Raw genomic sequence first — 23492 nt, 5'->3', positions numbered from 1 at the left:
AGTTACCCAGAGTACATAGGCTGTCATGCATCAACACACCACATAAATTGGAAAATGTCACCCCAGGCCTTAGTTTGTACCTCTCCAATTTATGTCGCACAGCAGTGATTATAAATAGATGCTCTGCGTGTCTAAAACCATTATGCATGACTAGATATCATTAGACCAGGCCTGCATGGATTAACAAATGCATTTTATTTTTTAACAATTCAAAAAAATATATATGGGGCTTGCAGCTATCACTTATTAATTCCAGTTAGATGGAAGACCAGGTGTTGTGGTGCGATAAGGTAAAGGTTCACACAGTGCTCAGTCAAACATGCAGTAACTATATGATGAGAGAAATATTTAGTGCACAAGATTTAAAATGCAAAAGATTCGCGGATTTGCCGATTGTAAAACTATATTATTATTGCAAAATACTTTTACTATGGTGTAGAAGTGGGTGAGAAATCCTGCAAAATGAACAGTTTGTGAGAGAAGAAACATGAAAAGCCTATTTTTGTCATTAATATATCCTTTCTCGTCACTTTCAGCATGATGCGTGCAGTCGCACATTACCTCTGCAGACAGAGAGATAAACATTTTGGCTAATACATTTACCCACTCCATACACCAGTATGAATCCCAAAATCCTCAAAAATTGCCTTGTTGCTTGGGAATGGGGAGTTCCCAAAAGGCATACTTTCATTTTGTTTAAGGTCCACAAAACCTTTACACCTGAACTGTTACTTGAAATGCAAGTTGCCATGAACTCCTCTGTCCTCGGAAACTAGTTTCCCTGCCATCTGCGTGTATGTCCACAGCACCTGTTTGCCTCCTGGTGCAATGTGCAGACTGTTAAAGAAACATACGCTTAACTAGGGCAATTTGGAAACTAGCAGAGCGATATGGAAACTGGCATGGCAAAGTGTGCTTAATGTGGAAGCTGGACTGCCGATGCTTCTTCAACTGAGGCAATGTGGGAAATGACGAGGCAATGTACTTGGAAACAGCTTCAACTGGCATGGAAATGCTTAACTGTGGAAATGTACAATTTGCCACGGAAAGTTACTGTTGGAATGTCGAAACTGGCATATCAGTAGGCACTTGACAATGGAGAAGTGGAACCAGGCATGGCAATGTGTACCGTATGGGAACATTGTAGAAACTAGTACTGTGCCAATGTTTTTAACTTGTGGTATCATTATATTGCCAGTTCCAGTAAGATTTGTAACCTGAGGCAAACCAGCAATGTTGGCCAGCCCAAGCAACCCAACCTGCCCTCTGGAATGTGAGTAGTTGTTGTACATGCGTCAGGGCTTCACTGTGTATACATCTTTAGATATTAGTACATGTACCTTTAAACATGGAGTGTTGGCTAAGAAGTATTCTGGTGTTTGGATGCACTAGCACTTGAGTGGGTTCTCTATGGAGGGAGCACCATCTGTATTTGCAGATGTCTTAAATAAAAATACGTTTCAGCTTCATACCGGAAGTTCATTTACAAGATTGGCGACGATTGATTCCAGCCATTGGGACACCAGGCAGTGACTACATCTCCGGAATGATTTGGGAACCCAGTTAAACATGGGGTATGAAGTGACGTGAGAGACTGGATTAGCCTAAACAAACCCGTTGAGCATCAGAACGAGTGCAGCCACTTTGTTCCCACTGGGCAGTGAGTGTGGTGCTACAGAGAGCAAGTGCAGGCGAATTGGGCGAGGTTTAAACACATGCACAGAGACCGACGTTTTACCAATCCTGTATTGTTCGTGCTGCAGCGGTCACCGCGCGTGGATATCTTATGCCTACTACCTCGCACTTTGTGTCTTTTTGTATATTCAGATATTAGTACATGTACTTTTAAGCATGGAGTGATGGCATATGAGTATTCTAGTGTTCTGGTGGATTATTAGTTAGGTGGGTTCCTCTGGAGGGAGCGCCATCTGTAGTCACAGATGTCTTAAATAAATATACGTTTCAACTTCATCTGGCAACCGGAAGACCATTGACAAGAGTAGTCCAGTATAACGGCCCTACAGAGAAGCCACAACGGCTTTAAGCATCAGCCCTTGTAGGCTGACATGTCGAGAAGAGCATTCTTCCCATACATCTCGGGGTGGACCACTTCATTGTCTTTTGTCTCGGTTCTCTTTATTTGTCATATTGGGAGCGCTTAGAAATGGGGGAACAGTATTGGGAACTACATGTGTGCATTGCAATAGTCATCTTCCTCTTGAACACTCTCTACCTTCCTGACCTAGTTTGCACAGAGAGAGAGAGAGAGAGAAAGAGAAAAAGATTAGGAGAGTTTGAGAGAAAGAGAGTTTCAGAGAGAGAGAGAGAGAGAGAGAGAAAGATAAGGAGAGTATGAGAGAAAGAGAGTTTGAGAGAGAGAGAGAGAGAGAGCGAGAGAGAGAGAAAGAAAGATTAGGAGAGTTTGAGAGAAAGAGAGTTTGAGAGAGAGAGAGAAAGAGAGAAAGATTAGGAGAGTTTGAGAAAAAGAGAGTTTGAGAGAGAGAGAGAGAGAGAGAGAGAGAAAGAGAGTGTGTGTGTGTGAAAACATGTTAAAAAAGCCAAAACACTGCCATTATAATTTTTATTTAGATTTATAGGGACAAGTATACTACTTCAAATGCATACAATTGAAATTGTCAAGAGACTACATCAATTAGCTACCCCTTACGAAGCATTCATAGAAGACTTTGGTATGTGGAATTTGGTGAGACTCAAAGGGACAATTCATGTGAAAATGGCGCTTGATCTCCATATCCTTTTAACACCGAGATGTTATTAGGGAGGGTAAAATATTCATTGTACAGATTCCAGATTCTATGTATGTTCAAAGAAAATTGTATTGAGTGAGGCATCCAACAGACTGGACTTCACAGTAGAATGGTCGCATGAAGCCTTCATGCGTTCAGCACTGAGCTTAATTTGTACCAGTGGTGGACCAAAAGATTCATTTTAGAGACACAGAGTTATTTTTCTTCATCAAACTTTTGGGCATATTTACAAGGGGATTGTGCCACCGGACCGTTACTTTTTAGGACGCTCCAGTTGCACAATGCCCTGCTCCATATTTACAAAGTGGCGTTAAGCCACGTTGTGTGGCTCAACGCCGCTTTGTAAAATAGAGTACCTTTTCACGCGGGTGTCTGTGTGAAAGAAGGCGTACAATGGGTGTTGCTGTGGGTGTTCCACTGCAACACCTATTGATTTTTGATGCTGCCCCCAAATTTACAAGGATGTGTAAATCTGTGGCAGCACCATTAACTAATGCCACTGAAGAGCACGCATTAGATTGGCGCTACGAGGAGAAATATTTTTATTTCTCCTCGTTTTTGCTTTTACTATATGTGGTACATTCCACAGCACACACAGAAGAAGCAAATCAACTTTAATAATTGTTTGTGTGCAGGAAGGTGTCCCTTCAAGCACATGAACAATCATCCCTCCACATAGGCACCCTTGCACCCTGGCGCAAGGACGTCTGTGTTAGCGCTAGACAGCTTTTTCTTTTGTGCCAGTACAATGGAAAACACAGGGGTGCGCCGTATCCTTTTAAATACGGCACATTCTGCTTTTTTTAAATGACGCAGAGCGGCACTGCTAAATTGCTTGCAGAACCGCGCTGTGCCATTTCTTTGTAAATATACCCCTTTGTCTCCTATTCTTTGTAAATATACCCCTTTGTCTCTTATTCTTTGCAAATATACCCCTTTGTCTCTGGGCAAAAGAGAGAGAAAGGCAGGAAAGGGAGAAAGAAGGTGTAAGAGAAAGATGGAGAAACAGAGAAAAAATTGATTGAAGGAAGGAATAAGTAACTGCAAGAGCAGGGCTGGAAATAGCAACGTTTTGCTATGGATCCCATAAATTAGGTGCAGCAGAAAGGTGGAGGCTAGTAATGATGGAAAGGGGGCATCATGGGGAGTGCTGTCAATCACAGCCAGCCTTTACATCATTTTTTACCAACTCTGAAAATAAAAAAATGGCAAGAAAGAAAAATGTTTTGATGAAGCATTTGTGGTTTACTTAATTGCCCACATACAGACTGCTGCTGCTTCTCACAGCAGATGTGCACTGGCGCCTTAGTTGTCTCAGCTGTCCTGTATCCCTGGGCTGGAATTCTTCACTTAGGGGCATATGTATCAACATCTCCATTTGCGATTCTCAAATAGCGATTTTTTGAGAATCGCTATTTGAGAATTGCAAAACGGGATGTATCTAAAAATTCGCACAAATTTTGCGAATTCTTAAAATTCCTTAATTGCGATTAGCAAATTGCGTAATCGCAATTAAGGAATACCTTCCCATTCATTCCTATGGGCCAGGAGGCCCATAGCAATGAATGGGAAGTCCTTCTCAATTTGCGAATCGCTATTTGCTAATCGCAAATTGAGAATATTTTCAAAGGTGCAAGGGTGTCATGATGACACCCTGATGCACCCCTGAAATCAGCATGTGTGCGCATATGGCGCACATACATGCCCTAAGGGCATGTATGTGCGCCACATGGCACTTTGAAAAATGCAAAAGAGTGCATTTTTCAAAGAAATCGCAAATTACCACCAACTTGAAGTTGGTGGTAATTTGCGATTTCTTAAGGAGAAATCTCACAACTTGGGTACGTGTTACATAGCATTTAAGAAATCGCAATTTGCGATTTCTTAAATGCTTACGCAAACTTAAGAAATCGCAAAATTAGCGATTCCTTAAGAATGCGAGGCTGAAATGCCTCATACATCTCATTTTGCGATTTTGTATTTGCAAACGCTGTTTTTTTGCGATTCGCAGCGTTTGCGAATACAAAATCGTTTGATACATATGCCCCCTAGACACCGACTGAAGAGTCACTGGAACCTGCTCGGGTCCGGCTAATACTGGGCTCATCCCAGTTCCTGCTTGTTCCCACTCTTTCCCGCACTGTGCAATTGTGAAATCGAGATCAAAGAAGTTTAAGATAGTAAAAGAAAGTGGCGTGCTTTGGAATAAAGTCTAGGCAGCATTGCAAAAACCTTGGGCCCTGCAAATATTTTTATTTCTATCAATTTAAGCACTGATCCCTGCGATTTTTCTTCGGCTCTGCTACATAACCACTGCAAAAGGGACCCTGTTTTAAGAGGAAAAAAGTATTATGGTTGTGAAACCTTTTCGAGCTTGTTTGAAAGTGACTTTCCCTTTTATTTCCCAATTAGAATAAATTAAGAGTTAATCTTCTCCCATTGTGCACCTGTCGTTTTCTGACAGATTGCACATTACAAAAAACATCGGCTGGATAGGAGCTGAAATGAAATCAGCGGCTGTCACCTCCCTCTGAGGAGGCAGTGAAGATGTAATCCAAGGTTTCAAAGGGAGCCTTTCAGATCAGAAGGGGTGGGGGATGTGCCAAATGGGGTAGGAGGCTACATGGAGTGAGAATTGTGCTGATCAACTTATCCTAAGAGAATTCATGTGCCTAGAAACATTTCTGACCCTGTTGCACTTCCTTCTAAAACAGTGAACCTCATGCATGGATAGACCAGGCATGGTATCCTCACGCCGAGGAGAACCGTTGACAGCGGCGGCCGGCATAGGTACGTGCGGTGGCCAGCAGGGGCGGGGTAGAAGAGGGGGGGAAGTCGACAGACGACGGAATAGGTATTTATTTATTTAATCATACCTATTCTGTTGTCTGTTGACTTCTCTTCTCTCCCACCCTGCCCCGACTCACCGACTCATCGACTCACTGCGCTTACTTGTACGGACCGCCACTGACTGTTGAGGAGCATATAAGAGGAATGGGCAAGTTGCAGAAGTAGCCAAAGCAAATGGTAGAGAAAATCCAAGCTTGCAAAGTTAAACATTCGCATTGCATTGCAATAATGATATATTTATGTATTTGTTCGTCTTATGTTTTCTATTACAATAAAAAGTTGCCATACTCCCTCTTAAGGGCGCTTGCACAGATTAAATGTCAATGATTAGTAGACACATCTGAAAATGGTCTACGGTGACTTACGAGGTGGTCTCTGATTACATAGATGAAGTTGGATTCTGTCCTGAATAGAGTTGTTAATTGTGAGAAGCTGGGTTAAGAATTTAATATTGGAGGAGGAAGATGCCAATTGTTTGCTCTAAACCGAGACAGGTCTAGACCTACATTTTATCTGCACAGCACAAGCTCTCTTTGCCCAGATGAGCATCTTTTTAAAACAAAACGTGGAAACCAACTTTGTTTTAAGGATGCGCATGGTAATCTTGGATTTTTGTTTAATTTATGTGAAGATTGAAAGAGTAGTAACGATCATAAGCGCAAACCACAGTGCAATAAGATTGAAAGAGTTGTAACTATCATAAGCACAAACCACAGTGCATTATCAAACCACCACAACTAGATATCACTATAAAACATACACAGCTCGCCACAGTCAGGAGCAGTTCTTTATGAATATTAGTGAATATGTGCATAATGAGATTGTTATTTGATGGATTATCTATAATTTATGACAATTGTTTTTGAAGCTGTAACGTACTGTTGTGTTTTATCTTGTGCTGAACTGAATATTAGTCCCTTGGAGCTTGTCTGTTTTCTGTTGGAAGTCAAGTAATTGCCCAATGTCCAGACCGTTCACTACATTTCACCTACATGGCTACCCTATCATTGGGCTTGGTCTTGCTTCTGTGATGTAGTCCTCCTGGGGCCGATTCACAGAACTAACTTAAGACAAAATCCTAAACTTACTTCTTTTGGTATTCACAGAAGTTAGGATTTTGTCTTAAGTTTGTCTTAAGACAAACTTAAGACAGACTTAAGACAGACTTAAGACAAACTTAAGACAAACTTAAGACAGACTTAAGACAGACTTAAGACAAAATCCTAACTTAAGTCTGTCTTAAGTCTGTCTTAAGTCTGTCTTAAGTCTGTCTTAAGTCTGTCTTAAGTTTGTCTTAAGTCTGTCTTAAATATGTCTTTAGTTTGTCTTAAGTTTGTCCTAAGACAAACTTAAGACAAAATCCTAACTTCTGTGAATACCAAAAGTAGTAAATTTAGGATTGTGTCCTAAGTTAGTTCTGTGAATCGGGCCCCAAGTGTCTACCTCACAACCGTCCGGCGGCTTTCCATGTAGTGTTCAGTAGGTTGTGTGTGTTGCTGAATATGGCAAAGATGATGCTCCGTAACTCAGGGTGGGCCCCAGCATGCCAGGGTGCTGTTCAGTTTTCTAGGGTGCGGCTCATATTTCTTTTGCTACTGCAGAGTATGAAATCAAATATGTTTATTTCATGAGGCACTGTTTAGGTATTCCAGAATGCTACTCACAAATGCCAGGATGCTGATCAGATAGGCTGGGATGCAGCTTACATGTGTCAGTTCTTTTATTTTAATATACCCAGATGTGAATTATATATGCCAGTGAATTGCTAAGTACCCTAGTGCCATCATTTAAATACGGTTCTGTTTTAATAGCCCTCCTGCTGCAACTCTGCCCTTTTTACGTTAAGCCTAAGGGACTATGTTCCTGAAATCCCCTAGCTTCTCCCATTAAAAGTATGTGCACTGGTATGAGAGCAGAATATCGTCAGAATACTGTCTGACATATATTTTGTGTCATAAATGCAGTTTACAAAAATAATGCCTCATTGGAGTTAATAATAGAAAATCTTCACCCAGTCAAACAATATTTTTTCCAACAATTTTTAAGACATGACATTTATGGCAGGATATTTTTTCTGTATGTGATATTCTTACATACAACCTGCTCACAGATGCATGTATTTTCCCTTGAATATGAGACCTTTGGTTTGTGATGTTATTTTATGTGATAGAGACTAAGTTTTGCCATGCATCGTACCAGGTGTAGAGCAATTCCTCTGCCCCTAGTGCAGTGCAGGGGTCTGCATTTCATTAAGTCCCTCCGTATGAGTAGCCCATAAATGATGATGGGTCCTGAAAATAGAATTTACCAGGCCCATTAGAATTACAAGTTATGCTCGTTTGCCAAAGATAATCTCCTTGCGAAACACCGAGGAAAATCATGCAGGAATCAGCTCCAAACCACTGATTCCTGCATGTTATTCCAGCTCATAATCTCATAATCCTCTTCTTTCCCCAGCTCTGAGATTAACGTGACTCCTGGCAATAGTAATTCAGGGGCAGAGAAATGACAGGGTTATTTATGGGACACACCTAATGAGAGTTAAATGGCCACATGTATGAAGCAGTTTTGCATCGGCAAATAGAGCGAATCACAAAATTCGTCCATTTGCGAATGCAAAATAGCCTTTCATGATGTATGAAAGAAAGGCTTTACAGTCGCAAATTTAGATAATCGCAACTTTTTGTGATTACCTAAAATTCCGAGTGCAAATAGAGAATTGCAATTTGCGATTCTGTAAGCACATGTAGGAAGCCTTTTCCAAATGCAAACTGTGCATTTAGGAAAATGCTATTACCAGCGACTTCAAGTCGATGGTAACCATGTGCAAACTTTTTAAAATGCGCTAAACTGCATGTTTCGAAAGTGCCATGTAGCGCACACATGCCCATGTGCACTTTTCATGTGCACATACATTTTTGGGGGGGTACTTCAGAGGGACCTTAGGCACTTGGCTTTGCATTTGCTAATTTGCGATGACCAATTAGGTAATCGCAAATTAGCTAATTAGCTAATGCAAAACTATTCGCACCTTTGGGCCCATAGGAATGAATGGAGCAATATTACCTAATAGCGATTTGCTATTTTCCAAATCACTATTAGGTAATATTGATGAATCGCTAAATCTTTGCCGATTCCTTACATACATAGTATTTTGCGATTACCAAATAGGGATTCCGTAAAAGTCGCTATTTGATGATCACAAAATGCTATTTTGATGCATGTGGCCCTTAGTATTGTGCACCTTGAGGCACGCGCTTCCCTAATTAAATGCCTGAACCCACCGATAGAGCTTCAGACCACTCTATCAACGTCACTTTGCAGCAGAATGAATCTCTACTGAGGGTAATCTGGTTCATTGGTGTGCTGGCACTGATGTAAGGAGTATTGACATGAGTATCACCCATTTGGAGTTGCTGTCTGTAGTTGTACTTTTCTGGGAGTGGGAATGAGACACTCCTGACTTCTTGCCTAAGGGCCCCGCTCTCAGAAAGAACATATTTTTATCATGTTCGATGGATTTTATTTTTATACATATAGCTTTTTCAGTTTAGCAGTGGCTCTGTCCTCGTGCTTTGGCCCAGCCACCTGTGCTCTGCATATAAGGAGAATTACTTATATTTCTAAATTGCCATAATCGTTACCAAGGCAAGATTGACAGTTAGTAAAACTGCACAGAGCACAGAAACATTATAGAAGAATGAATAAGATATTTGTCATATCTACTTCAACATCTAAAGTGACTTAAGATTGCATGTTTTCTTAGCAGCCTCAGCTGTGGGGCTTCCCTCCTCCTGCCTAAAGTGTAATGTAGCCATACATTAGTAACTTTTGATTTAAAAAAGGCATCTTTGTAGGCGATTTTCGCTATTTCCTTTAAACGTATCTGACTTTGCAAAGTAGGAAATGCTGACAGAGCTTTACACAATCTTCAGGAAGTTGACACAAGCCAACTGTAGAAATGTCACACAAATCCTCTTTTAAATCAAACATGTACCAAAGTAACTATACTCCAGTTTCCCACGGGTAATAATGGGAATAAACGTGAACCATCTGAAATTCGAGTATTTCCTGGATACGCTGGGATCACAATTTGGAAGTCACCCCATCTCACTTTATTTTAATTTTTTTGTAATCTTTATTGTATTGGCTCTACTGTAAATATCATAACTCCATTATTACATGAACATCCACCACCTTTCCAAATTTTACTTGAATTAAAGCTTTAGGGTATCTTAATGACAGAGTATGGAGGAGAGAGGAGAGAGCCTGATGAAATTATTTGTTTACAGGGTGGAGGGAATGTTTACAAAGTGTACCAAGGTATATAGTCTGCAGGTCAGATCAATCCATTCAAAGCTATAAATATCTTCAATTACAGTGTTCCTCTGAAATGTCAGTGTACTTCCCCATCATCCCTCTAGTACACTTGGGCCGACGTCCAACTGCATGCGGGTCATAGGTTTCCTGTTGTGACATCGATAACCCCCATATTATTACACAAAGTCTTATTATTTCTGAGAGTCACGTGTTGTGTATTTTGTTCACGAATGCAGATTATGCTGATACGCATTTCTTTTTTTTTTTGTAGATGTGTTTTGTGAACCTGGCAGCAGACAAAGAGGATTACAACCACGACAAATTAAAACAGGTAAAACAACAAATGATTTTTAGTTTTTATTACGTCTTTTTTGGGGGGGCGTGTGATCAGGGCAGTGGAGTAGGGTCTCGACAACCTCGGATGATTCCTTCGTTTCACGTGTCGAATGAATGATACTCAGGATCCCCCAGTACCTCAGTTGGTACGGTCCAACTGTCCTCAGAGCCTGTAGCGTCAGGGCTTTGTGGCAGAAACTTCGCAGGAGGCTGCCATATGTCTCTGGGCCTGGAAGAAAGAGACAGCAGGTCTGCACATAGCTCAAGCTGTTCATTACAATACACGAAGTCATCGACCCATTTCTTGAATTTCAAAGCCCTCCCCGCATGCTTTTGCCCATTAACAGGCTAGTGCTACAAATGTCATTTGCAGCGCTTCAGTCTTTTTTATAAATATATACTAAGAGGCCCTCACAGGGGTCTAAGCCAATTGCGCAGTCCGCCATTTTGGATAAAGTTGTAAAGGCCTGTCCCCAATGTTTATGCACAGCGGGACAGGCCCAGACCAGGGGAAGAAATCTGGCTCCTGGTCCTCCACACCGCAAACAGGCCGCACTTATGCAAGTTTATTGAAGTGTAGTAGGCTCGCTGCAGGTGTTTATAATGTATAATCTTAAGGTTAATACTAGAAGTCGTCTGGTGCATCTGCATATGGCTATATCTCTAAACTTCATCGGGTATCTCACTGCCTTGTGCCCTTTCCCAGCCCTTCTTTGATTGAGGCAGAGCTGTTGTCTCCTCTTGGGCCTTACCGTGTGGCGTAGTGATCATGTGTTTTGTATCAAGTAAACTATTGAGTGTGGCCAAGGCACAGCGCTCTGCAGGGAAGAGCGGCACAGCATTTCTGCAGTGGTTTCTAATGCAGTTATATGTAAAGATTGCCAGCGGAGATTCTCTGAGGGACTCTGCCAGGGACAAAAAGGTGCCCTGTCTGTAAAGGTCTCACCAGAGATTCAGACATCTCTACTGCAGATGAGAGTGTAGCTAGCATCAGCGGGTGATACCTTAACGTCAAGTAAATAAACCCTGCACTGTTTATTTTTGTTGCATTACCTCTCCCATGCCCTGACCGTTTATTGAACAGCGGAGTGTTGTTTGGTGTTGTTGAGGGATGCAGATCCTATAAAGGATTGTGGTGGCACGGGGGACATTTTGTCTATATGTACTGCCAAATGGGGAAGAAAGGGAGTGGGCTTTTACCAGTGGTCTGTGAAGTGTACCTGTTCACAGTGGTATTACAGCCGCAGCTCTAGAACATCGAATCCCCACTTTTATGGAATGCTAGTGTGAGATTTTCCCATTTTATACATGACTGTTTCCTGGCCCAAGCTAAGTCGACTAATTACACTCTAAACGCCAAAAAGAATGTTGATGGGGGCGAGAATGGGATGTTCGGAAATAAGTAGAGTAATTTTGAGAGCAGCAACAACTTGACTAACCCTATTCAACCCACTAATATGGTGGGAGCGATATTAATCTGGATACTTGGTCTGTGATGCTAGTAAGTGGGGGCATTTATTTACTCACACTCTCCAACTTACCTCTCTGTCTCGGTGTATGCATTTGCCCAAGTATTTGAGTTTGTTGGCACACCAGTAGAGGGAAAGTCTGGTGTGAACTGTGGTGTGTTGGCTGTCAGTTGAAATATCCATAATTTCGCCCAATTTATATGCACCCCAGAGTATGTAGCAATAGCAGACCTTTTATAATGTCTTCAATGTGGCATTTAGACTTTCACTCTGTTCTTGGATGTTAAGCTAATGTTGTTGGCGTAGAGTGAAATCAATATGTGCCTATCTGTAGAATGGAGGGTATAATTTGAGTAGAGCTGTCTAAGTCAGGCTGCTAGAGGCTCCAAGCAAATAGTAAAGGTGAAAGGGGGCAACCTTGTCTTCTACCCCTCATCAATTCGAATAACAACTGCTATGACTCACAAAGGGAGGGATCCTTACCAGGCTTCAAGATAGTGATAATCAACATTTCCTGCATAGATTGTGGTAAAATCCCTCCTTGTCTGACAGGCCTTCATACATTGTTAGAAGCTGAGGTGATAGTAGTTGGGCATAGCTCATATACAATTCTGTTGGGAGGTGTCTATTCCCGGTGCCTTGCAGCTTGGTAGTGAGCCAATGACTATCAAGATTTTATCTAGTGTGAAGGGCTGGTCTTAAAAGAGCCTATGCTTATAATTTAGCCATCCACTGCCACTTGTTTGAGATACCGCTTGAGATGTTTGTTGGGGGGAAGGGTGCCTGATGATGTATAGAGTGTTGTGTATTAATCCGAAAATACCTTTAGGATTTGCAATTCTCACTCTGTGAATTTACTATCTCTATTATGTCAATTGTGGCCCTTGGGAGTTTGATCAGTTTGGCCAGTGACTTTCCTGCCTCTCCCCCTCTCTGTAGATTCTGGCATGTGCATATATGCCCATGAACTTGTCTTCTCTTTCAGCAGCCTCGTTAAATTCAGTGATCGTGGATTTAATTTGATCTTGGGTCTGCCAGCTTCAGTTCCAATGTCTTAAGTTCCCCCTCCAAGCATGCCAGGTGGTTTCTTAGGGATTGAAGGATCTTACTATGTTTGGAAATGCAATTACCTCACATAGTGACCGTAAAGGCCTTCCTGATAGTGGCACATAAGCTCACTGTCCGGACACTACATGCAAATAACTCTATTATTTCCTGTTGTAGCTGGTCTGCAAAAACAGTGTCAAGTAGAGCCTTGGTAGAAAGGTGGCAGGTATGTTTTGTACGGGGTGCACCAGAAACCACCAACCTGTGTATCACAGGAGAGTGGTCCGAGTAAGTGCACCCCATATGATCGACACTATGTACCCATGTGGCTAATTCACTGGGCACCAACCAATAGTCCAGTCTTGATTGTATCTCCCATTTAACCTGGAGTAGAAGGTGCCATCCCTGACATCAGGATGTCTGACGCTCCAGATGTTGTACAGGTAGTGGTTTTATATTGTCACCATCAAATGCTTAGAAGCAAAGCTGCGGTACCTGGAGGGAACATGTGATCTATTCAGGCTTTCCTTTGGAACACAGTTAAAGTCTCCAACCCAGATTAATGAGTGTACTTCTGTGGACAGTATTCTCCCCCACAATCTGTCAAAGAACTCTGGATCATCTGCATTTGGGCCATAGCAGTTCAGTATTCTTTGTGGCACCCAATTTCCCTCATGTGATGGCAACACGAACCTGATCGTCGCAATGAGATCCTACCTCATGAGAAGGGATCCCTTGTTTAATTATTACTGCCACCCCATGGGCAAAGGATGAGTATGATGAGAGCTCTGCAGGATACCACCTGAAGGAGAAGCCACTCACCATCCTGGCCGCGAGTTGCATCTCCAGCAAAAGAACTGCATGTACTTGATGTCTATCTAAGTATGAAAGTACATGTCTCATCTTATGCTATTATTTAAATCTCGTGCATTCTAGGTCACTCAAACCAGTGGTTTAGTCAGCCCTGCTTCATGTGTAGCTGTCTTATATCTGGTTTAAAGGTGCTAGGGTGAATAAGCAGTGCTGGGTATTGGGTACGCATCCTACCCCTCCCAAATTCTCCTGAAGCATATTATCAGCATGTACATCCTCTCTTATATGTACAATTCTCAACAAACCCTCCCTCCCCCACCCACCATGGTATCCCAATCTCATCAGGTCATTGATCTCACCCATATCTTTATAAAAGTACAAACCATAGGAACAACATAAACTCAAAAAGAAACCGATTACATTTGTCATGTGTAGGTGGTAACCCATGGGGGAATACAGAGTGCTGGTATGGACCCTCAATTGGTGTCAAGCGTTTCAAAGGACTCAGTAGTGTATCTGCCAGTCAGTAGCCACAACTACCAGCAAAATTTGGAGGGTCGGTTACATTCAGACTTTCTTGTATCTTTTCACTCATTAAAATAACGTTGCATAAATGCTGAGAGAGACAAATAGCCACCCCATTAGTAATGATAAACTTATCATTGTTAATGCACAAAGCTACACGGGGGTAACATGGAGAACTGAAGTATCTGGATAATGAAGTGCCAACTGTTCGGTGTTCTGCTGGCATACCGTGACGCCGAGGTACGATGTCAACGCCTGCTCCATCTCAGTCCGGGTCAGTAAATGGGGATGATGTTCCAGAGCATTCAGGAGAATGGGCCAGCCACTGGTCATTATGAGAAAGTTTACCCTGAAAATTGGAAGCCTGCTGTGGGGTTTGGAATATTTTTGGCTGCCAATGATGAGAGATCCACAACCTCGCCAGGAAGAGCATGGTGTATTGAATGTTTGCTTGCTGTAGTTTCTGTTTAATTGCAGTACATTTCTGCCGAGCCTCCTATACATCAACGGTGATGTCTGGAAAGAGGGACACCACATTTCTTTCCAACACTTAAGATCGTTTTACTCTGACTATGCGAAGGGCAGTGTTGCTGTCTCTAAAATGAAAAAGGCGGACAATTATGGGTGTAGCTGATGCCAAAGGGGGTGGTCTATTGGATGGCGATCTGCACGCCCTTTTCATTGCAAACAGAGAGAAGAGGGCATCTCTGCAGAAAAGAGATACCAGCAGCCTTTCCACATAGTCTTCAATTTTGGCCGTGTTCGCAGATTTTGGTATGCCTAAGATGAGAATATTGTTTTGATATGATCTTGCTCCCGAATCTTTGTTTTTTTGTGGCTATCACCTTGATTAACTTTTCCATATTGAGTAGGGATTCAACCTTTACCACCAGCTCATCTTCCATGTTTGAGATGACATGCACTGCCTCTTGCAGTCTGGTATCATGCCTCTCTAGTTTATGTGATTTTATGTATATTTTGGAGCCCAGTGCATCCATTTACAATACTATTGATGCCAAGTTGCCCTGCATGGTGCAAAGGAGGGTCCTCATATTGACTTCTTTCTCCCCCGCACCTTCCGTCGGAAGCCTTCATCGAGAGTTTTGTGGTAGCAGAATGCATGCTCCTCCATACATCAAAGTGCAGCTGAAACTGCTTCCTGTCAAGCTTTCCCAGCTCTACATTCGGCCGAGGCACTTCAATTTGTGTGTTGTGCAGTGTGGAGTCCCTTTGCTGTGCAGTGGCTGTCCTCAACCACTACCAGATAGATATTCAATGAGCCACTGTTTGGGTGAGCCATCAACTCTACACAGCTTCCCCAGTTGAGGCAAAGGCTTGGAGGTGTCAGGATGAGGGGTCATCAGCCCTAAACTGGAGTCACAAAGGCTCAACAAGGAAACATGGTTCCACCTTACCCCCTCTATGGGTTACTTGCCAGCATGTGGAGGAAAATGATCAGATCACTGTTGCAGGTGGCAGGACCAGTTCTGTGAATACAGGCCCTTGGTCTTGTCATAGTGTAATGTTCTAGATGTTGCTTCTTCCTCACAGCGCCAACACAGCCACCCCCTATGTCTTGGGTGATGAAGGAGATATTCTGCCTTTGAATGTTCTAGGCCTGATACCTACCAATGGTGGATCTGTTCTTTATTTGTTGCTCACAGACGGGTCAATACAGAGGGCACTCTCACACTCTCTCAGATGACCAGCAGGGGACCTTGGGTGTTCCAACAGGACTGTCCCACCGAGCCAAGCATTGACATGACACGTGGCTCCTGTATCCGACCAAAGGATCCCCCTCATCAGGTGCCGCACTGGCTGCGCCACTGCCCGATCAAGCCCCAACACCAGCTGCCACACTGCACAACCCCCTCAATGGGAGCCGTGCACAAAAGGGGCTGTAGCACCCAACCACTTACCATGTCTGCAGCTCCTTGTACCTCCATGACTTACCTCTCTCCCTCCCCTCCCTCTAGCTTAACAATCTCAACCTCACCTCTCTCTACCTCCTTTCTTTCTCCGCAAAACCAAAGGGGATGATGGACGGAGTGTTGAACATTGCAAGCACTCACCCCCAGTCTGGACTGTTCCCATGAGGCACAGGGTCAGACTGATTTGCATATGGCCATGTCTGAAATGGGGTGGTGGAGTGAGCTAAAGAATGATGATGGATTAAACCCAGATCATTTGACTGGGGGTGAGTGCTTGCATTGTTCAACACTCCGTCCATCATCCCCTTTGGTTTTGCTTTGTTCGCCCTAAGTTGTCAGGGTATGCCCAGACGTGGGTCCCTTGCTCACTTTGCCACTGGATTCAAGCTATCCTGGCTGATGACGGCTGATTAGCCAGAAACCGGTCCCAGGATGCTTTTTCCGGTCCAGGGAAGACATGGCTTGGCAGTTCGGGCTGGACTGTTCCCATGAGGCACAGGGTCAGACTGATTTTCATATGGCCATGTCTGAACTGGGGTGGCGGAGTGAGCTAAAGAATGATGATGGATTAAACCCAGATCAGTTGACTGGGGGTAAGTGCTTGAATTGTTCAACACTCCGTCCATCATCCCCTTTGGTTTTGCCTCCTTTCTTTCTCCAGCTGATATCTCTCTTATTAGCTCCTCCACTTCTGCTCCCTATCTCTCTCGCAGCCTCTACTCTCAATTTACCTCACAGACAATTTGCAACTTCTATTTTACACCCGTCTTCTCCCTCTCTTTCCAACTCAGTTACCTCTGTCACTAAAGTACTCCTAAGTCACTATTTCTCTTTTTCTATTTTGCTTTAATGTCTGCCATTATTTCCTCATTCATATCTAGGTGCCTCCTTCTCTACTTCAACTCATTTTCTCGATGTCACGGCTTTCTCAATACCACTCTCTCTTTATACGTCTCTTTACAGTACCTCCTTTCTCCACCTCTCTCTGTATCTTATGCCTCCCTCTCAACCACTGTGCCTCTCTCTAGCTCTTTATTAGACTCACTTCTCTTTCTGTAAAACACCTCTCTCCCTTTGCATCATTTCTTTTCTCTTGTGAATCTCTTGTCTATCTATCCTTCACTCCTCTTTCCCTATCTTTGTCTTGGCCTCACTGCTTTCTTTACCCTACTGATCTCTCTCTTCTTTACATATCTCTATACTACTCTCTGTACCTCTCCTCTCCACATGTCTACTATCTCTACCTCTAGCTAGCTCGCATCTCTTTCTATTTTAGCTTTCTCTTTTCCTCAGCGCTCGCTATAGTACACCTCTTACTTCTCGCCACATTTCATTCCCCTACCTTTTGTTCTTTCTACCACTCTTCCTCGGTCTAAATCCTTACCTAACTCTCTCCCTCTCTTTTTCTACCTCCCTCTTCCTCTTCCTACCTCTGTGTAACTTTCTATCGGGCTAACTCCCCTTTCACTCTTTACCTAAATCTCCCCTTACCTCACTCATCTCCCTCCCTCATTTCTTTCTCTACCTCATTCCTCTTTAACTTCATCTCTCTCTCTCTCTCTGTCTCTCTCTCTCTCTCTCTCTCCGTCATTCTCTTTACTTCTCTGCCCTTCTGTCTACTGCTCCCTCCAATGTCTCATATCAGCAGTTGGCGCTTACTATCTAGTCATAGAAGTACTTTCCTAAGCAAAGAAGAGGCGGGACAAGGTAGGGGATGAGATGAGAATCCAGGAGTAAAATGTTTTTTATTGAATCTGATTAAACAGCGGCAATCCTAAGAGCAGTGCTTTGATTTTACCTGGTGCAGCCAGAATGCTAATTAGGAAGTAGACTTAGATCTGTTTTTAAATAACTGCTCATTAAAGCTGCAATTTCAAGCACTCTGCACATTAGTCTTATTTTCATAGTATGAACTAGTCCGCTGAAGCATTCTCCAGATGACACTTAATGTATCTTTCCTTCAACGGGAGAAACCTGCTGGTTCAAAACAGAATACCACATAAAATAATGTTGTCTAGAGACAAAAGAATGTAGCCCAACTGCAAAAAGAAACGCCTTCGTCAATTCTTGATGCTTTCTTTAGGTATTATTTGGCTGGCAGGCGCTGGGCAGCTTGAGCTTTTGGCTGTCTTCCGATGCCTCTGTGATGCCCTGACCATTCTACCACTTGAGTATTTTCCTGGTGGTTTCGGGCTAGGAGGCGCTTTCACAGTAGGATGGGCTGCCATAACCTAACCGTGCTTCCATGGCCTAATGGCAGTCATAGTGTCCTGCACTGTATGACTGGTCTGAAATTTTTTGTCAGGACTGATATTGGTTTCCAGTATGGCCCTGACATGCTCCCCTCGTATCTGAAGGTTTAACTTTTACTCAGTAGTGTTTATTAACATGAGGACTCAAATTACGTCAGAACGAGTAATAAATTCAAACTTATACCATGCCACAGATCCCATAATATGTCTTGCAGGGGCCAAAAAATCCTTATGAAGGTCCTCCAGAGATATCCATGGCTCTGAACACTACCAAAGTGAGTCTTTGTTTTGGCCCACCCTTACTAGTCTAACAGAGTGTTAATCACTGGCCTGGCACCATAATAGAGAAGCAGGAAGTTGCTGGTAGATGCCTTCCTTTAAAGGTGGGACAAGCTTGGGACTCTGATGCTTCGACCCTACACAAGGCCAAGCTGATTGGAGGGTGGCTCGGCAGATCAAGCTGCATTGGAGGCACCAGATCTCTGCAGGGCCAGCAATACTGAGGAAACTGAAGATCATAACCTTGGGACATGCATGGTGCTGCAAGCATCTGTGCTGAGTCTGTACCATCCCGACCCACTGGATACACTTGCTATTTCTACCCTCATCCACCTTCACGGGGACACAGAATGTTTCCCAATGCATCCCTGATACTGGGGTTATGTTCCCTTGGCGGAACCATTAGCACCCTGCCTCTAACTTACATAGGTTCGAAGACGTTATCTTCTAAACGTGTGGCTGAACACTAGCGATAAATACCAGTTTCCAGTGGCCACTGGTTGAACCCTAAGCCCCCATGGGTGTTCCCAGTTCAGGATGTGCTTATGTCACCTGAAATGTTTCAAAACAAGGGTCACTAAGCTTTGGTATAACCTGTGAGATTCGGCAGTAGATATTGTCGCTCAAATGCCCCTCTTCAAAAGTTCCAGAAACATTAGCAATATTGTGGGAACATGTTGGGCCTAAATGTAGTCCCAGTACACTGAAAGAGTGAGCCGCCTGAAGCCAGTTACTAGACTCTTTAGGGATAAGTGCACACCAAGATGTCCCTGATACCATCTTTGGCACCTTAAAATCATATGTTTGACCTCCTTGGGAACCATGCTTTGCTTGGGTGGTGGATTTTTTTAGCTAAACCAATTTTGGATTGTTTGGATGGAAAATCTGCAGCAGGTCTCAGTCCCACTGAGATGTCTCGCCTTGCATCCAGAGCCTGAATCATTAGAGCAGAGGTCAGACAGATCATTCCCAGATGCATACTGTTTTTATTTCTAGCAAGCACCTCTTACCAGGGCCAGACTGGGAAGCCAAACCAGCCCTGGCAATTGTGTTGGACCGGCCCCCATCCTAGGAGGGGAGTGGGGTGTAAGCTGCTTGACAAAAACGGCCCCTGGCACTACTGCTTTTGTTACTGGGGGACAATATTGCTGCATTGATGCAAAACCGGCCCCAAGTAACAAAACCAGCCCCACCTGCTCCAAAACCATCCCAACCCTTCCAGCCTCATGGGCACATGCCCAATGCCCGTTACGGCCAGTCGGGCCCTGCCTCTTACCTACTGATTGAGTTGCTGCTTTCAATCACTGTAGTAAATTCAGCATGTCCTGAATCTGTGAAGAACAACCTAAGACTGCCCCTTATAAAATAGCATCGACAGTAAGACCCAAAGCAAGAGGGTTCTATCACCTTCTGGTTTTGTGTATGCCATATGTTGAACATCCCATTTAACACTCAGGTTTATAAAGTCCAGTTCGTCTCTGAGGTTGCAGCAATAACTAGATATTAGCTTATTTCTTGTTTTTTTGTGCAACGCAGAATCAGCATTTATAATGCTTATCACCTCTTAGAATAAGCCTGGACTGCTCGACTTCGCTATCCCTGGAGAGTCAAGTGCTCAAAGAGAATAATTGAAATAAATGGTAGTGCAATGGCATTGGTGGCCCTGAGTCGTGAGTGGCAAATTAAAGAACTCACATAATAGACTGCCCTAGACCACTGGCTGCTGCAGAACCACTGCTCCATGTAAAACCTTTCTAATGCTGCTTAGAAACGTTTCATATTCGTTTTAATAAACCAAAATTAATAAACAGGTAAGATTCGAAAAAATGCAATTCTCATCTCCACAGTCATGAAGTCTCTGAACAAACACAATATTTTTGTCCCTTGAAATTGTATGTCAACATGACTATTGTTGACACGTGCAGTACTTGCAAACAATTAGTCAAAAGTGTTGTCACAAAACAATAGCTTTGCCAATAAAAATGACACTACAACTAAATCTGAGTGGCAGGCAGCATCTGGAGATTCATTGTAGTCATAAACATGACTACCAAAGAAGCTGTTATAGATCACAACTTGAGGAGTTTGGCAGGCAGATTATGTGTGCTCTAGCATATTGCTAAATCAGAGACAGTATCTCATGTTCCATTCGTAAGTGGTCAATCATTGTCACTGGGTGATAAATGTCCAGCAGTGGCCTGTGCATGTAAGAGCGGTGGGGTCGGGTGGGGGGGATTTCAACAGAAGATGGCGAGGAAAAATTATTTATTTAATTTTCCCTCATCATCGTCCGTCGAAATACCCCCCACATTCCCACCCGGCCCCACTGCCCTACCGCTCTTACCTGCACGGGCCGCTGCTGTAATTGTACTGCATTTTGATTCACACACTCCTTTGACCCTTCATGAGCTATAAAAGAGATCTCTGTCTGTGGCTGGGAATGAAGAACTGTAGCACAAAAGAAGCCCTGCATAATTCAGCTGTAAGTGCATGAACTGCTCTTTATGTTTTTAACCACACACTTACTAGCAGCTTTTACATTAATTCTAAATACTCTCAATCTTGACAAAAATGGAGCAGAGGAATGCATTTAAAATGTGATTGCCCAAGACAATTGTGCTAAAAGGGAGGGGGATGGATTAAAAACATTTCTACTGGTACCACACCTCCCAGCTACCTCACAAGACCACAACTGGAGTGGTAGTGATTCTGGTGGCATGCCAATGGCAATTCCAAGGGACAACCTCTCCTAGGGTGTTGTGAACCTCCCCCACTTTAGAATACATTGTTTATTTCTAGCATATTTAGCTCCATAGTCAAAACATATATACTGGACCACATCTAATTTTGTTGTCTGGACCCTAGTGTCTTGCCAACTGTGTTAATGATCTGATCAAGGTTTATTTAGCACTCACAACCTATATTGAGCATTTTCTAAGCACCCCTAATAATTCATATAATATGAATGAGAGATCACTTAACTCCTTCCGTGCTCATGACGGAACCACGCCGTCATGAGCCACGGTTGCCGTGTGCTCATGACGGAGTGGTTCCGTCATGCTGCGGCCGTTGGCGGCCGCGCCGCCCACGCGGCGCTAATTCCCCGCCTGTGCGGGCGATTAGCGCTGTGGGCGGAGTCATGACGGAACCACTCCGTCATGAGCACAGCCCAACCGTGGCTCATGACGGAGTGGCTCCGTCATGAGCACCGCGCCACCGCGCTGCCCCCCCGCACCCCCCAGCGCTGCGGCGGAATTTCCGCCGCAGCGAAGGGGTTAATCTTGAGATTGTTTATTTGGATCCTGTGGCAGTAGGTAGTTACTGCGTAGTATCTGTGGTGGATACTGATTTCTAGCACTGGTGTTGCAGGGCCTATGGCTATTTCTTTCCATTCAGACAACAGAACTGTTCATTTTATAAACTTGTCTCTCAAAGTGGCAATAGTGAGAATCCAGCCTTACTCAAGGAAATGGTCCAGCCTTACTCGAGGAAATAGTACTGGAAATGAAACGCAAATACTGTATGAATAATATTCACTCTCAGAAAGCTCAATGTCCGACTGTGGGAAAGTGGATTTTAGTTGGGGTGGCTGTGAGACTTCACCTAGTAATAATATCACTATTCTCTATCAGGTCCACTTATGTTTTTTGATTTAAACCTTAGCTCAGTCCTGGTTGACTTTGGCACAGATAAGTCAGGCTCAACTCAAAAGAAAACAAGTGTAGAGCATTTAGTAGGAAACACAACACAACACAATAGAAATCCGACTTCAATTCATAAAAATAGTATATATTTTTTATCTTTAAATATATTCCAAAATGACAAAAATGTGATAAAGAGAACCAGAATTTTGTTTTTGGGAATTATTTTTAAATCACTGCAAATTCATCAAAGATTTTCATAAATCACTGCTGTTCATTCTTAGTACTAGTCTATGACATTGAAACGTGGGGGATCTGGGCCAAACTCAAAGTTTCAGGCCAACCTCGATAAAGCACCAGTCTGATGCAAGGGCCTGGTTGGCCATGGTTAAAATTTTATCTTCAGACTTTTTTCTATTCTTTTTCTCATCTATAGGCTAGTTCGCGGGGTTCTCAGTAGCTTAGATCTAGATTTGGGTTCAACGTCAGCAGACGTGCACAGTCGAACAGTTCAGTATGAGCCTTTGGTCTTGACGGGAGTTCAAGGCTATCCACAACTTGGCAAAACTTTCAGTAGGTGCAATTTGAAGTCGGATTCCTAGGGAGTAATGATTAGCTGTAGTGTATGAGCCTCTGGTTCTTTGTCAAAAAATGTTATCTTTGAGCTTTAGGCTCACAAGTGCATTCTTTTCAGAAGAAAGAGTACACTTTACCAAACTCCAAGGTTCTAGGACGGGTACATAGAACGAAACCCCCCAAAACATTCTACCAAACTCATACCCTCCTGCTCCCCAACAAATGTCATCTATCTCTGAATGTACACAGTGTCCTGTCAAGTGATAATAGAAAGTTGGCCACCTTGCAACTACATCAAATGTATTTATTTAGTGCAGTGATTTTGTGCACTGCTCTTTGCTGCTTTTCAGATGTGTTGAGGTGGCGGCCCTGAAAACAAGTTTTGGAAAATCAAGAAATACTGGTCTCGACATTGTGGCCAGATTCATCAAGATTCATCAAGATTTGATGCAGCGCAACAAAGCAAGACAAATTGCTGCACTGCGTCAAATGGAGATGGCAGGAATGCGCCATTATTTACAAGCATATGGCACAGTCCTACTCCCTCTCTCTCGGTGCTGGTGCACATGTGGCTGCCAAGCGCCCACGCAGGCACCCTTATGCCATGATGCAAGTGTACCTTTTTTACACCCTGGATTATTTTTGCACAGGAAGAGATACCTTCCTGCACAAAAAAACAACCCTT

General features: G+C 43.2%; 1 protein-coding gene across 4 annotated transcripts in view; it reads left to right on the top strand.

Moving 5' to 3' along the window:
* Positions 1–23492, top strand: part of SPHKAP (SPHK1 interactor, AKAP domain containing) — a 1519974-nt gene that overhangs the window by 911862 nt on the left and 584620 nt on the right. For all 4 annotated transcript variants that reach the window (XM_085634508.1, XM_085634507.1, XM_085634509.1 and 1 more), the window contains exon 4: positions 10210–10269. In XM_085634508.1, coding sequence (XP_085490634.1) covers positions 10210–10269 — 60 coding nt within the window. The remainder of the gene's footprint in view (positions 1–10209; positions 10270–23492) is intronic.

Source organism: Triturus cristatus, chromosome 11 (genome assembly GCF_964204655.1).
Source record: "Triturus cristatus chromosome 11, aTriCri1.1, whole genome shotgun sequence".
In the NCBI taxonomy this organism is placed as follows: domain Eukaryota; kingdom Metazoa; phylum Chordata; class Amphibia; order Caudata; family Salamandridae; genus Triturus; species Triturus cristatus.
This window is presented reverse-complemented; position numbering and strand designations above follow the sequence as displayed.